The 15,876-nt window shown below is 38.1% G+C and overlaps 1 protein-coding gene across 5 annotated transcripts in view; it reads right to left on the bottom strand.

Annotated features, from left to right (window-relative positions):
• Nucleotides 1–15,876, bottom strand: part of CstF64 (cleavage stimulation factor subunit 2 CstF64) — a 70,885-nt gene that overhangs the window by 22,435 nt on the left and 32,574 nt on the right. For 4 of the 5 annotated variants that reach the window (XM_071665994.1, XM_071665996.1, XM_071665991.1 and 1 more), the window contains 6 exons: nucleotides 15,196–15,274; nucleotides 11,731–11,900; nucleotides 10,672–10,889; nucleotides 4,993–5,278; nucleotides 2,124–2,280; nucleotides 1,762–1,794 (listed from right to left, as the gene is read on the bottom strand). In XM_071665994.1, the coding sequence (XP_071522095.1) occupies nucleotides 1,762–1,794; nucleotides 2,124–2,280; nucleotides 4,993–5,278; nucleotides 10,672–10,889; nucleotides 11,731–11,896 (860 nt within the window). In that variant the 5' untranslated portion in view covers nucleotides 11,897–11,900; nucleotides 15,196–15,274. The remainder of the gene's footprint in view (nucleotides 1–1,761; nucleotides 1,795–2,123; nucleotides 2,281–4,992; nucleotides 5,279–10,671; nucleotides 10,890–11,730; nucleotides 11,901–15,195; nucleotides 15,275–15,876) is intronic. The other variant, XM_071665993.1, reaches the window with a different exon arrangement.

Raw genomic sequence — 15,876 nt, 5'->3', positions numbered from 1 at the left:
TCAACCAACTAAAGAATATTTAGAAAGACCTGAAAAGTATTGCTGAAAGAAAGGAACACATAAGCTAGCATCAAATACTGAAAGAACCTGAACAATAATGTCAAGAAAGAGATTGATCCAAGTTAAATTAAGCATGGCACCAAAAAAAAAGGCCTTAAAGATGACATATCAGAACTAGAAGTCTTGCATATTGAAATAATAAAAGTAATAAAGTCTGGATATTCCTGGGAATATAACAAAAAAGCACCAAAAAAAAAAATATTCAAAAGCCTGACATGACAGATGGTCACACCCTTCAGAGTTTTACCTGATATTAGGCTTCTAGGTGGACTGAGCAATGAACCATTCAAAAGAAAACAAAGAGGTACCAAACCAACTACAGAAAATGTGAGGCTGCAGAAGACAACAGTATTGCAAATCAAGTAAGATATATGATGAATGCTACATGCTACCCCTACTTCAAGCAAAATTTCATCATAAGGATGTAAGAGCTTTCATGTATTCTCACAACCCCATTTCATTCTTCACTAAATTATCTTGATATCTAGGCACACAGATTACTTTTCCAAGGTCAATCACTTTTACTTCTTTTACACTTGTGTCATTTCTTCTTTCCCCAAGTCCTTCACCAATTTTGACACATACCTTCAGTAGAAAATTATCAAAAATTCCATCTACAGTTCCTCTCAGCGCATTCACATATCTAAACATCCCCTTTGCACCTTTGTCAATAAGAACATGAATCCAGTAACTCCTATGGACTCCCCACTCCACTCACCCACATATACATGCACTGATAAATGCACCTTTTCTTGAACAACATATTCCTAACCACTTTCAGTAAACAATTTGAAAAGATTTTCCACATTTCAATTTACATCAGAACCGCATGCCTTGCAGTTATATCCTCAACTGCCACATCACCAGGTCATCCTTGCCGTCAGTCCCACAGGATGATTTGATCCAATTTTTTCAAAACTGCCAAAATAATCATTCTGCTCCTTCTTTTCTTAATTTCTCTCACTACATGAAGCACATGCACAATTACCCATCTCTCGCAGTCTGCATTAGTGGTGAACTTGCTTCCTTGCATTCTTCATCTATTCTTTTATCTAATTATCATTAACCCTGTTCCTATTACCAAGAGGTTGATCATTACAGCAGATCTGCATGATGCAATTTGACACTTACCACACTTCATTACTTTAAATATGATCCTTGCTAGATTTTTTACAACAGGAGTACTCTGTAAGTCTCATTAACAGATAATTCAAAACATGATATTAACGTACTACTAACCTATGAGGTAAATCTAAGGTATGATGGAAGGATCAACTAAGGTTCTGAAGGGAATCTCTAAATTCTGATTGGCATTCTTTGTTTAATGTCACTGCTGCAATCAGGTTTCTCAGTTTTTCACTGGATGATTTAGTAAGATAACCAAATGGGATGGTATACAGTAACCTCTTGGTTTAAAAAGTTTAGTTTATCAAGTAATATAAGCCCATGCCTGACTCCACAGACTTACTAAAGAACTGGTCACTGCAGCAATGTATCCAGAACTGAAAAAAGTATGAAGATGATGTCTACCCAAACCCTTTAAGCCACAAACCATTATACTATGAGAATGTTAGTCGACTTCATTTCTAAACTGTTAATAACTTGAGAAATTTAACAAGCTACAATTTCTATGGCAAAAATAAAGAAACCAAAATAATGACAAATGAAACAGGCAAAAAAAATCCAGTTAATCTGTCATACCTATCGCTGCTGTCAGATTCCTTTGACTGTCGGCTTGAACATGAAAAAAAGCGTGAGGTTACTATAAAAATATTCTCACTAATCATTCTTAGAGAAACAATACTGTGTGCTTTCTAATCTCTTTCTGATCTCAAATGATAATGTGTCCCATCTACGCAGCTCAGTAGCATTCACAATATCTAATTAAATGGCTGCTGTTTACTAACATCAAACACTACAAGTTTGCTTAAATAAATCAATCATAAACTGAATGTTTAAGTTTAATAGAATTCAACATAAGTGAAAATGCTTTTAGAGTAACTAGAAAAGTTGCCAGTAAAAACAATTGATTGATTGATTTTATGGTTTATTGCTCTTTTTACCTGTTATCAAAGTCATGGTGAGGCCCACCATAATTATCATGAGGTGGTGGGGGGGCTGTCATCCCAGGTGGAGGTAACCGCATGTCTTGGTCATTTCCTTGAGGAGGAGGAGGTCCCCTCGGTGCTCCACCCAACTGGCGCATATCAAAGTCACCTCCTTGAAATACACAAAGTTCATTATAAAACTGACACTTTGAAGTGTGATACATTTTTTCAAAAATAAAAAGCAAGCCTATCAGAGGGAAATTCCGTGTCACTGTTTTAAACATTATCTTTTATCATATCAAAATAACAAGACAATGCAGAATGAAGAAACTCACCAAACTGTGTATTAGGCTACCTACCACGATATCTTAAAGAGTCAAATCCTTATGAGTGAAGCCTATATCATTTCCGAAAACAACTATAAGCTGGTTTGTTTATCAACTGAATGGACCACCTATCACTGATTTAGCCAAATTATAACAATCTTTAAAAATCCTAAATACAGCTTTGACATTCATATTCAAGAAGTACAGATATTGAGAATGTGAAGATATAAGGGTGAAGGCAAAAAGGGAGATACAGGAAAAGATTAGAAAAAGAGAAGAGGGGCATAAGAAAAAGGGAAGAAGGGCACAACAAAGAGGTGAAAAAAGAGAGAAACCTTTAAAATAGTACTGAGGGAAAAAGGCTGTGAAGCTGACCAATGAGTGGGTTGTAATGAAAATATTACCAAAGGAAGAAATGAGCTACACAAGAAAAACATACAAAAAAATATGAACAGCTTTTTTACTTCCTGGACTCTCACCTTTCCTCATCAGTGAATAAAAGCAAATAAATCAACATTATTGGAATGTGAAAAGAATGCAAGATGAGAAGTGTACAAGAAGATTGTATGACAGTATGATTATATGATTATAGGTGTTGGTGTGAGGGGGGGACCTGTGACATGAGGAACTAGAGTGGAAGAATACGAGAGGGAGAGATATTGAGGAAAAGTAATTGGAATGGTACATGCGAGGAAGGTGTGTAAGGACAGGGATAAGTGGAGTCTCTTTTGCCATGGCCACTCCCTTGATAGGAGTTCCTGGAGGGAACAGGCATCAGGGATGTAGATAGATATATAGTAAAGTATACCAATTTCAAACAAGGTAGAAAGTACGACACTATTTTGCTGTTATCCACTACCACTGCAAAATTAGATCCCTAAACACTTTGGCACGCTAAATGAGCATCTACTCCCTGAGATCAGCCAGAATTCAACCAATCAAGTTGAACAATGAGAAGAGAGGCAGCCAAGTCAATACTGGCAGTTAAAGACACAATCTTTTTTTCTTTTGGCTACAGTTACAGACAAAAGTCTATATCAAGGCAGGACCTTAATTGAAATACAGATATGATTATGAAAGGGAAAACGGAGAGATTAAGGAGAGGACTTACAAATTTTTGGGAAGTGAAAAATCTGTCTTTCAAAAGGTGCCAGGTCATAGTTTTTGGACAAACATTTAAGGGTAGAAAGTTCTATAGCTTCGAGGAGTTGGAAAAGAAAAAGTCAGCAAAACAGCCCACCATTAAGTAGACAACGGCCACACAGTAAGTAATCATGTGATGCAGCAGCTTACCAAAAATTGTGAGGTCTAGCCATATGTGAGAGCAAACAAGCAGCCAGCTCTCAGGAGCAAAAACCAAAGTAAAACTTAAAGAACAGGGAAAAAGAACCAACACTGCAGTATATGGCAAGTAGGTCAAGTTTGCTTAAAGATGCAATCGTCCTAACAATGTTATATGGTTGTGAGGCATATACTTTAGATAAGTATGTGCTGAAAAGGATAGAGGTGATGGAAATTAAATGCTTGAGGACAATATGTGAAATGAGGTGGTAACAAAGTGCATGTGGTTAAGAAAAACGGAAGAGGGTATGCTGAAATGGTTTGCACAAATAGAGAGAATGAGCAAGGATAAGTTGACAAAAAAGGATAAATGTGTCAGAGGTGCAGGGAAGAATGGGAAGACCACAGAGGAGATGAAAGGACAGACTGAAAAAAATTTTGAGTGATCAGAGCATAACATGCAAGAGGGTAAAAGGTGTGCATGGGATAGAGTGAAATGGAAAGATCTGGTATACATAGGTTGATGTGCTGTTAATGCACTAAACCAAGGCATGTGAAGCATCCAAGAGAAACCATGGAAAGTTTGGTGGGGCTTGATTGTAGGCAGGGAGCTGTGGTTTCAATGCATTATTACCATGACATAAAGAATAGATGTGAGCGAACTCAGCCATTTTTTGTCTGTTCCTGGCACTACTTCACTATCAAGGAAATGACAATCAAGTATGAAAAAGTATTCAGTACTCTTATTAACATGAAACCCCCTAATCTTCAATGCTTACATTATTGACAATTTTCATTAACATAACTATCACATAAATTATGAGGTCCCTGTATCTGAAAATTATATAAATAAGCCATATGTAAAAACCCTATTGTGCTTAATGAAACATTTTACATAATCAATATGTATCATCTACTAGTTCTAACGTTACAAAGTCTCCAAAAGTGTGAAGTGTGTTACTAAAAACTAATGAAACCAAATACTTATATGGGTTATGTAAACTAAGTCTTCTGGTCATCCATCACCAAGGTGATGACACAATCTGTCATGTAAACAGTGACAACATGGCAAATCATTAGCCAGTGCATGAACTTTATATGTCTACACAACACCTAACATCATCTCGTTATCTTTTATTAACTAATAAAAATATTATAGTTCTTTCATTTTTTGATATAAGCCCTTAAAAAGACATCCCTATGTTTTCAAGGTTTCTTAGTTTAAGGTTTAACTGAGGGAGTTCATCATTCATATTCTAAAATCACTGATGATATACCTGAGAAAGGTGGTCCTCGGGTTGGTGGTGGCCCAGGGGGTGGACCTTGAAAATTGCCAGGTCCACCAGTCATTGGCGGAGGGTAACGTGTGGGTAAATTGGTGGGTGGTGGAGGTCCACTGGTAGGAACAGGAGGTCCTCCATTGATGGCAGGTGGGGCAGTGGTTGGTGGTGGCACTGAGGTTGGTGGGGGAACATTTCCAGAAGGTACTAAAGGCTCCACTGCCTCTCGCCCTCCATGAAGTATCTGAACAGCTGTCTTGGGGTCAATTATTCGCATGACTACCTGGAGGAATCACATTACATGACATTATAGCTTATACAGCATACTCTAATTACAAATGCAACATCTAAATAAAGTCCAAATTCATTTTAGGCTTTCTAATTAATACTTGCAGCACAGTTCTTGAAGCAGGTATAAAAATATATATGGCATCTTTGCTTAGCAAAATTCAAAGATATCCCTATTTTCATTTCAGTACAATACACACAACAGCAAGAGGATAGATGTATGCAAAGGAAGCTATTGTTCATTGTTCCTGATGCTACCTAACTAAAGCAAGAAAGGTAATTAGGAATAAAGAAATCTTTCCAAAAATGTTTTTTCTTCTTATATAACTCCATGAATATTCCATAACTAATTACTAACTTGGAGCACAATACTTGGATGACTGACTCAACTACTGAATAAAAGATACTAAAAGCCTTTCAAGGCATACATGAAGCATCTCTTTCTTGTAATTTTCTCTCTACATCAACATTCCATTCTCATGCTATCAAATGATGCAGCAGCTGAGGGGTTAGAAAGTCTCTGTCAAGCACTCTTGGATTGAATTCTCCTCACAAACTCCTCAGATGATGGACTTCATTTCATCCAGCATTAAATGGGTACCTGGTCCATGTTGCTAAGGAATTAACAGGGGGTCAGACATAAAGCCAGCCATATGAAAATGGTACACTCTAACTGCTTTAGCCCCTTACAAGAATAACTGGTACAGCAGACTAACTATTATGACCTGTTTATGATCTTTTTTTTTTCTTGCTTTGTCGCTCTCCCGCGTTTGCGAGGTAGCGCACGGAAACAGACGAAAGAAATGGCCCAACCCACCCCCATACACATGTATATACATACGTCCACACACGCAAATATACATACCTACACAGCTTTCCATGGTTTACCCCAGACGCTTCACATGCCCTGATTCAATCCACTGACAGCACGTCAACCCCGGTATACCACATCGATCCAATTCACTCTATTCCTTGCCCTCCTTTCACCCTCCTGCATGTTCAGGCCCCGATCACACAAAATCTTTTTCACTCCATCTTTCCACCTCCAATTTGGTCTCCCACTTCTCCTCGTTCCCTCCACCTCTGACACATATATCCTCTTGGTCAATCTTTCCTCACTCATTCTCTCCATGTGCCCAAACCATTTCAAAACACCCTCTTCTGCTCTCTCAACCACGCTCTTTTTATTTCCACACATCTCTCTCACACCACACATTGTCCTCAAACATCTCATTTCCAGCACATCCATCCTCCTGCGCACAACTCTATCCATAGCCCACGCCTCGCAACCATACAACATTGTTGGAACCACTATTCCTTCAAACATACCCATTTTTGCTTTCCGAGATAATGTTCTCGACTTCCACACATTCTTCAAGGCTCCCAGAATTTTCACCCCCTCCCCCACCCTATGATCCACTTCCGCTTCCATGGTTCCATCCGCTGCCAGATCCACTCCCAGATATCTAAAACACTTTACTTCCTCCAGTTTTTCTCCATTCAAACTTACCTCCCAATTGACTTGACCCTCAACCCTACTGTACCTAATAACCTTGCTCTTATTCACATTTACTCTTAACTTTCTTCTTTCACACACTTTACCAAACTCAGTCACCAGCTTCTGCAGTTTCTCACATGAATCAGCCACCAGCGCTGTATCATCAGCGAACAACAACTGACTCACTTCCCAAGCTCTCTCATCCCCAACAGACTTCATACTTGCCCCTCTTTCCAAAACTCTTGCATTCACCTCCCTAACAACCCCATCCATAAACAAATTAAACAACCATGGAGACATCACACACCCCTGCCGCAAACCTACATTCACTGAGAACCAATCACTTTCCTCTCTTCCTACACGTACACATGCCTTACATCCTCGATAAAAACTTTTCACTGCTTCTAACAACTTGCCTCCCACACCATATATTCTTAATACCTTCCACAGAGCATCTCTATCAACTCTATCATATGCCTTTTCCAGATCCATAAATGCTACATACAAATCCATTTGCTTTTCTAAGTATTTCTCACATACATTCTTCACAGCAAACACCTGATCCACACATCCTCTACCACTTCTGAAACCACACTGCTCTTCCCCAATCTGATGCTCTGTACATGCCTTCACCCTCTCAATCAATACCCTCCCATATAATTTACCAGGAATACTCAACAAACTTATACCTCTGTAATTTGAGCACTCACTCTTATCCCCTTTGCCTTTGTACAATGGCACTATGCACGCATTCCGCCAATCCTCAGGCACCTCACCATGAGTCATACATACATTAAATAACCTTACCAACCAGTCAATAATACAGTCACCCCCTTTTTTAATAAATTCCACTGCAATACCATCCAAACCTGCTGCCTTGCCGGCTGTTTATGATCTATCTTCAATAAATAAATTCTGCTAATAAAATCAACACTGAATCCCTTCACTTCTTTCAGATCTGCTTCAACTACTCTCTCTCTCTCTCTCTCTCTCTCTCTCTCTCTCTCTACATTGGAGGTTCCAATCACAAACAAAAGTCCATGTCAAGGCCAGGCAAAGGTAAAAGAAAAGACCAGGGAAAGTATATACAAATCATTGAGGAAGTGAAAATCATGACTTTTCAAAAGTGCCATGTCAAAGTTTTGGGGAAAGACATGAGAGGGTAGAGTTCCAAATCTCTGAAATGTAGGGAAAGAAACAGTTATGAAAACAGCCCACCCCTAAGCTACAAACAGTCACACAGTAATCATGCAATGCAACAGCATGCCTTGTTTTGAGTGGTCTAGCTTGTAGTGGGCGCACACATGCAGCTAGCTCTCAAAAGCAAAAACAGAGCAATACCTACAGAAGAGGGAAAGTAAACCAACATTGTAGCGTACGGCCAGTGTCATGTTCTGAAGTTAGCATGGAGGAGTTGATAAGTTGGACAGCTTTTGAATCAACTCTGTCAAGTAAGGATGCAGAGCTATAACCACCCCAAATGTGAGAATACTACTCCATACAACGGTGGACCAATCCTCTGTATATATAGCACAAATGTTCAGAAATAAGAAATTCTGACATCTTAACATGACTCCCACTTTCTTACAGGCAGATATAGCTATTCCTATAATGTAGGGTTTCCAAGATAACGTGGATGTTGCATCTAGACCAAAAATGTTCATTAAGCTAAGAGGTGGAACAAAAGAACTGTCAAATACGAGAGGAATGTTGTGAGAAATTTTCAACAAAGATATAGGTAGAAACTGGGTCTTTGAGGCATTAAGCTTAATCAAATTCAATCTAGCCCAATGAGATATCCAGTCCAAATCTGAGTTCACCGAGGATGCCCTGACATGACAAGATGGAGAATGAGTGAGAGAAGGAGGTGAACTGAAGGATGTGGAGGAATGCAGCATTGAGAGGTCAGCTCATGAGTGCATTTGATTATTCATAGAAGAAAGGAAATCATTAAAAAAAAGGAGAAAAAGTGTAAGAGACAGGTCAGAACCTTGAGGGACACTACTGCTGATGCAGAAAGGAAGAGCCCCTGATCCATCAACAGCCACAAAGATAGACTGGCCAAAGAGGAAGCTTGATATGACGGGGCAAAGTGAGGGAGAGAACCAAAAAGGGGAGCCCCAATGCCACACCCTGTCAAAAGCTTTGGCTATATCAAGGGCAACTAAACACAATTCCTAAAAATCCTTCATGGATGATGACCAGACATTAGTAAGACAAGAATGAATATCACATGTAGATCTTGCCATATGAAAGCCATACTGGCGATGAGAGAGAAGACTGTGAGATTCAGTATGTCTCAGGATATGGGAGTAAAGGAGGGATTCTAAGACTTTGGAAATGGTAGATACCAAAGCAACAGCACAATAGTTAAGGTAATTAAAATGGCATTAACATATCTCTAAAAAGGGAGAATTTTCATCTTCCTTTGCACTGAGGTTCAACATGGAAGAATTCTGGGAAAAATGAAATGACCGTATAACCCCTTGGACTTTTTATCTTGGGATAAGAAAAAATCAGAAGCACCAGGAATGAATACTTTACAAAGATTTTTCCAGTGTTTCACTATGAGCCAAATCATATAAAAAGAGTATAAATTTACATACCCTTATTTCTCTGGAACATGTTAAAAGCTTCAAGTAAGAAGAGTCGATTAATTCAGTTTATAAAGTGGATATCGGAAAGCAAAATTAAGGTAACTACAGCAGACTTCATACCAATGCAATCCCATAATCATTTTTACTTTCAATACTTTTAAACATAAGAAAAATAACTACACTTGTCCAATCTTTGAGCAAACTATCAGTACTAAATTTCCCATGCTGCCACACATACCTTCCAACTTGATTCACCTGCTACTTCACCTTTATTCTTCACCATCTCATCCCAATCACACCCACTGCTCTTCTTTTTTCCGCAATATCTTTCTCTCCTTTACCCCTATTTCACAATCTTCATGATTTTATTCACACCAAATAGATACTGACATATCCAATGATGCCATTTTTTAATAAGTTCTACCCCGATCGTTTATGATCTTCTTCACATCACAATTATCCGCCAACACTGTCCAGTACACTTCCTTCTCACACTGACCTCTCTCTTCAATATATTCATTTCCATCCAAAACATCTTAATCATATGCACAAGTTTTTCATAATTTCATCTAAAACTATATATTCTTTGCTTATGTCTCCGTCAAAGAATTTTTTTTTTTTTAAAAGTAAGTGAATGATACTGGACATTGAAATGAATTCATAAGCACTTCTGATAACCCAAAACCATAAATCCTTGATTACATTTTTCACAAACATAAAAAACTATGCAAACATAATCACTGGCATACTACTGGTACTGTGTGTAATCCATCAAAAAACAGGCATATTCTGTTGAAAGCTGCCCAATGAAAGCTGAATCACTACAGAGTTCTCTTTTTTTTATGTAAAAAAATTGCAAATTCAAATGAACTGGTCGCATCCACGATTATTGTTTTCATTCACTTAGCCAATAAAGAGATACATATGCACAGTGCTCTAGTTCAATCAGCACTAAGCTTCTAGAGCTTCTTCACCTTAAAGACAAACATGAATATTTGATCTCTCACTCACTTTATTCGTCATAAAGTACACTTGTGAATAGTCTATATCCATAATGTCTGGAAAAAGTTTTGAAAGTGACATTGCTGGAAATATATTAAAAGGAAATGAGAGAAAGTATCTTTTTTAGGTGAAAATGGAAGTATTAATAGTTATGAAATAATGCAGTTAGGAAAATATACCCAAATTACGTAAGTTAAAAAGATGATTCATCGAAGGATCTTTCTCTAGGAATGCATCTTGAGTATTCAACAGGGAAGTCCTGTGGACAATGGCATTCATTTTTCTTATTACCTGAGCTTGAAGTAAAGCATATGCTAACTGAGGATTGTTCATCAACATGGTGCGAGCCTCAGTAGGGTTATTACGAACACAAAGCTTCATTTGACGCATCAGTTCATACATTTGCTCTGGAGGGAGGGATGCAACAGCATTACTGATGGCCTCTGGGGCTTTGCTTGGTTCAACTTCAGGACCATAAGGTGACTCTACAACTGGACCCATCATCAAACCTGCAAAAGATAGAAAAAAAAAATAATAAAAAAAAATAAAAAAAATAATCAGAATGCACATCTCAATTTGCACATTCCAAAGGAGGGTGTGCTTATCAAAAAAACCCTATGGGTATATGAACAGCTGGGCTGACTGTGGATCACCTGCTGCAACTAGGATTCAAACATATGCACTCGATCCTGGGCAATCTGTGAATGCATCAAGGTCAGAAATGCTAACCACTACATCACGGAAGCCCATACACACCAGATGAATAAAAACTATGAACTCTTGCCAATTCAGCTCTTACTATACAGCTTCAACTACATCATCCTGTGATGTGAATGATGTGTATGGTTAACAGTGTACATACTAACTGCAATTACTTTTATTTGTCCATAATCACTTCATTCCACAGAACTATATGGAAGATATATTTTTGCCCATTACCCACATTTTTTCCATTACTTCAACCATATCTGTGCCAGTCTTAAGCATGTCTATAGCCTCTAATCTTATCAAAATGTGAAAACTAAATGTACAGGAAATTCTCATTTCTGTAAATGCTAAATAGTGATATCAAAATGAATAACTATATCACAAAGTATCACAAGGTAAAGCAACACAACTAGTAGTTTTTTCCATACATATTTCCATTTCCCGCATTAGCCAGGTAGCATTAAGAACAGAGGACTGAGCCTTAGAGGGGATATCCTCACTTGGCCCCCTTCTCTGTTCCTTTTTTTGGAAAAGTAAAAAAACAGGAAGGGAGAATTTCCAACCCCTGCTCCCTCCCATTTAAGTCACCTTCTACAACATGCAGGGAATACTTGGGAAGTAAAACAACAAATTAATACTCACTCTGCATCTCCATTCTTGATTTCTCAGTACAGGCATTGTCAACTCGTAGAGGTCGTCCACCAATTTCATATCCATTGAGATTGCGCATGGCAGAGAGGGCTGTTTCTTGATCCTTATATTCACAGAAGCCATATCCTTTTGGTTTGCCGGATTCACGGTCATACATAAGCCTGAAAGAAAAGATGCCAAAAAAATTATAAATCAAATATGCATTTTGATTATTGTTTATCTATCTAAGCATATACATTTTCCAATACAACAAACTGACACAGGATTTTATCCTTATATACCTAGGGTAGTGGAGAAAGAATTCTATGTTTGCACTCCCTGTTTGTTATAAAGGCGACTAAATAGAAGGGGGCACTTCTAGTCTTTCAGTTTTTAAAAGAAGGAACAGAAGGAGGAGAGTGCTCATCCTCCTCAAAGGCTCAGTTTATGGTGTCTAAATGTGTGCAGATGTAACCAAGATGAGAAGAGAGAAGAAAAAGGTATGTTCTGGCTCTGAGTGAACAAAGCTCAGTGGTAAAGGAAGAGATAGGTAGTATGATTGATGAAAGAAATCTGGATGTTCTGGCTCTGAGTGAAACAAAGCCCAGGGGTAAAGGGGAAGAATGGCTTGGAAATGTCCTAGGAGTAAAGTCAGGGGTTGGTGAGAGGACGACAGATAAGGAAGACATATGCTCTCAATGGACTGAGTCTGGGCATGTGAAGCATCCGGGGTATACCATGGAAAGTTCTCTGGGGCCTGGTTTTGGACAAGGAGCTGTGGTTTCGGTGCATTGCACATGACAGCTAGAGAATGGGTGTGTGCAGATGTGGCCTTTCTTCCTCTGTTCCTGGTGCTACCTCACTAATGCAGGAAACAGCAATCAGGTGTGGAAAATAAAAAACATTATAGCAGGATCCATCCCTTCTTCCGACAACACACTCAACAAATATTCCACACTTCTACCCCTCAATCTTTGTTCCAATGCACCAAATATATCCTCCCAAGCCATGACACTATATGCTACATCCTTTTGGCCCTAGCCTTGTCAGGCTGTGGATATTTTTTTCCTAAAATATATACTACAACATAAGCCCGGACTAATGTAACTGCTAAACCGGAAGTGACCAAGCTCCCACATCCTACAAGCCTCGTACAAAAATCTTCATAAGGCATTGAGTTATCTGACAATTATACAGCTTAGCAGCACATCAACCACAGTTAGGGCATCTGTGATCTTCAAACCCAAGCTATTTAATATCAAAGTAGCACTCCAACCCTTTCCAAATTATCCCCCTAGATCTACTCCTAATTCTATTAACATGAAGCCTCATTCATTAAGCTTATAGACACTAAACACTACTAACAGCTGGATGTTTGAAGTGTCTCAGTCCTTGATATAAGTATCTTTTTAAGTAAGACTGACATACTATCAAGAATTGTCAAAGAAGCTCTGTGAGATTTGATCTATAAGAACTGCACAATATCTAGGTTTGATAAATTCAGATGAGGCTTCTGTTACACGTTCACACAACTGCCAGTCAATGTTAATCATCTTAATCATGAAACAAACAAACAGGAAACTGGGTTGTGATCTGTGCAAGTCTCCAAGCCTATCAAGAACCTTATCTAATACTCCTACCAGTTTGTAGTATTTCCCAACATTTTCCTGCTCTACTTCTGTTTCAACAAGTCCTTCTGCAACTACTTTATGTAAGGACAATGAGAACTGTAAAAAGAAGCCTTATCTTGCTTTGAAAACTGATGAGTGCAATCAAAATGGGGAACAAGTAAACTTTGCCACTAAAGCAATACATTCAAAGATAACAAATGTTGTATAAAATCTGTGACTATGCCACATCTCTAATCTTGTGCATCCTCTAGTTTTCATAATGTTTATTTCTCTTTCTTAAAAACAATTGGACTGCTACATCAGCTTAACCAAATGAATAAATACTCTAGCAGTTGATAATCACCTAAACATAAGAAAATATTCCCTTAAATCAAGCAATAATTAAATTTTGAATAATGACACACTTTTCAACATCATCATTAACAAATTTTCCTAACTGAAAAGTAATGCCATGAGATGTTCACCATAAATAACAGAGGAGCTGGATTACAGCAAGACCAGATATTTAACTCACCACTACCAGAGGTTTCTATGTTGCAATGCTTACTAGCTTGTCCAGACAAACCATGTATCAACACTTTCCACTACTCATCCTGGTAGAATTCTCATGTTAATGTCATAAATTGCATCTTAAATTGAGTCTTTTAGAGCCATTATCTTAAACCTTGATGACTGTGAAATACTCAAGAACACCTCGTAGTTATGTAAATAAACCTATATCTGATGACCTTGCCCTCAATGAACAAAACAAAGCAACAGCTGCCTCTCCCAAAAAGATCGTACAACAGATGCTGCAGATCTTTAAGACATGAGATAGACAACCAATCATGATACTCTTAATGGCACTAATATTCTCACAATAGAATACTGCTGTATATTAATAGCACCGTACAAGGCAAGCAAAACAATAGTTAAGAAGCATTCAAAAATGACATGGCAAAAAAGTTGAACTCCTGAGAAGGATTGAAATAACTGAAGCTGTACTCTCTCAAATACAGATGGGAATTATATCATCACATACACTCGGACAATCTAGAGGGGTGTGATGCTAATCCTAAACTCTAAAATAATCCCCTATTGGCATGAAAGAGAAAAATATTACCCCTAACATTCGAAGGAGATAAAAGCATAAATAACTTAAATACCCAAGGCCTAAGGCACTAAAAGAATCTAGTAATACTTGAATGGGACCCATCAATACACTTGCATGGTCCATCAATTCACCAGCATGCCCATCAATACACTTGCAGGACCCATCAACACATTGCCTATGGACATCAGAAACACTACTGGATACATGGTGAAGAAAGTTATGAAGGCCCTGGATACATATTTACAAGGAGTACCAGACCAACCAGGACATGGCAGCTACTTGGACCTGCAAGCTATAGCTTCCAACTGCACCGTCAACCAACATCCTAACTCAGTAATCTGGACCCAGCCAGTAGAATTCCTCAAATGGCAACACCATGTAAATCCCACTGACTCTAAAATCATTATCTCCATCAAAATATCAGCAAACTGAGGGATGCCTGAAGTTCACATCATATTTCCAACAACCTTCAGAATGAGTATTGTAATAAAATATCTTATTACACAGCAGGGGTGGTTCGTTTCTTCAAATGCTGCTGAATCTGTATCTTCCCTTGAGGTAGTATTGAGAGTAAGAGAAATTTTACTTTCTTTTCTTCTTTTAAACTATTTGCCATTTCCCGCGTTAGCGAGGTAGCGTTAAGAACAGAGGACTGGGCCTTTTTTGGAATATCCTCACCTGGCCCACTCTGTTCCTTCTTTTGGAAAAAAAAAAAAAAAAAAAAAAAAAAAAAAAAAAAAGACAAAAACTTACTTGAACGACAGTACAGGTCCAACCTGACTAAATATGTCACGGAGTTTCTCTTCAGTTGCTTCATATGGAATGTTGCCAACTGTTGGGAAAGAAAACAATACTTTAGCATCGATCCAAACATGATTGCAAAGGCTAACATTTCACTTTCAGTAACTCACAGAAGTACTTCATGATTAATATACCTACCTCCATATTAAAATAGAGCAAATTTCATAACATCAACTAAAACTATTTGGAAGTAGAGCATTAGAGATACAAAAAGAGACAGTATAGAACAATAGTTCCCAACCTGGAGTCTGTGAACTCCCAGAGGGTATGAGACACATTTCAAGGAGCAAAATATGTTGCTGTTATGCTGTTTTGTTTAAGCAGGACAATGCCTTGGCACATGGGGTTTGCTCAAAACTGCATAATTTTGGCAAAATTTATCAACATAGCAATAAATAAATAAACAAATCTATTCTAATGAAGAGAAGGGCACGTAATGCCTTACACTGAGGACAAGGGATGCACCTAAAAAGCTAGGAACTAACTAGTATCAAATGACCAATGGTTGATGATGTGTTTTTAATACTGGTAGCTTTTATGACTCTCATGATTTAATTTAGAGAGGAACACTTGAGAAATTCTTTAACTGAAGTATTAACCAATTTGCCAAATTATGACACTTATCGCATCATA

This window comes from Panulirus ornatus, chromosome 10 (assembly GCF_036320965.1).
Source record: "Panulirus ornatus isolate Po-2019 chromosome 10, ASM3632096v1, whole genome shotgun sequence".
NCBI classification, from domain to species: domain Eukaryota; kingdom Metazoa; phylum Arthropoda; class Malacostraca; order Decapoda; family Palinuridae; genus Panulirus; species Panulirus ornatus.
The sequence above is the reverse complement of the archived record's forward strand: the minus strand, read 5'-3'. Positions and strand labels throughout refer to the sequence as shown.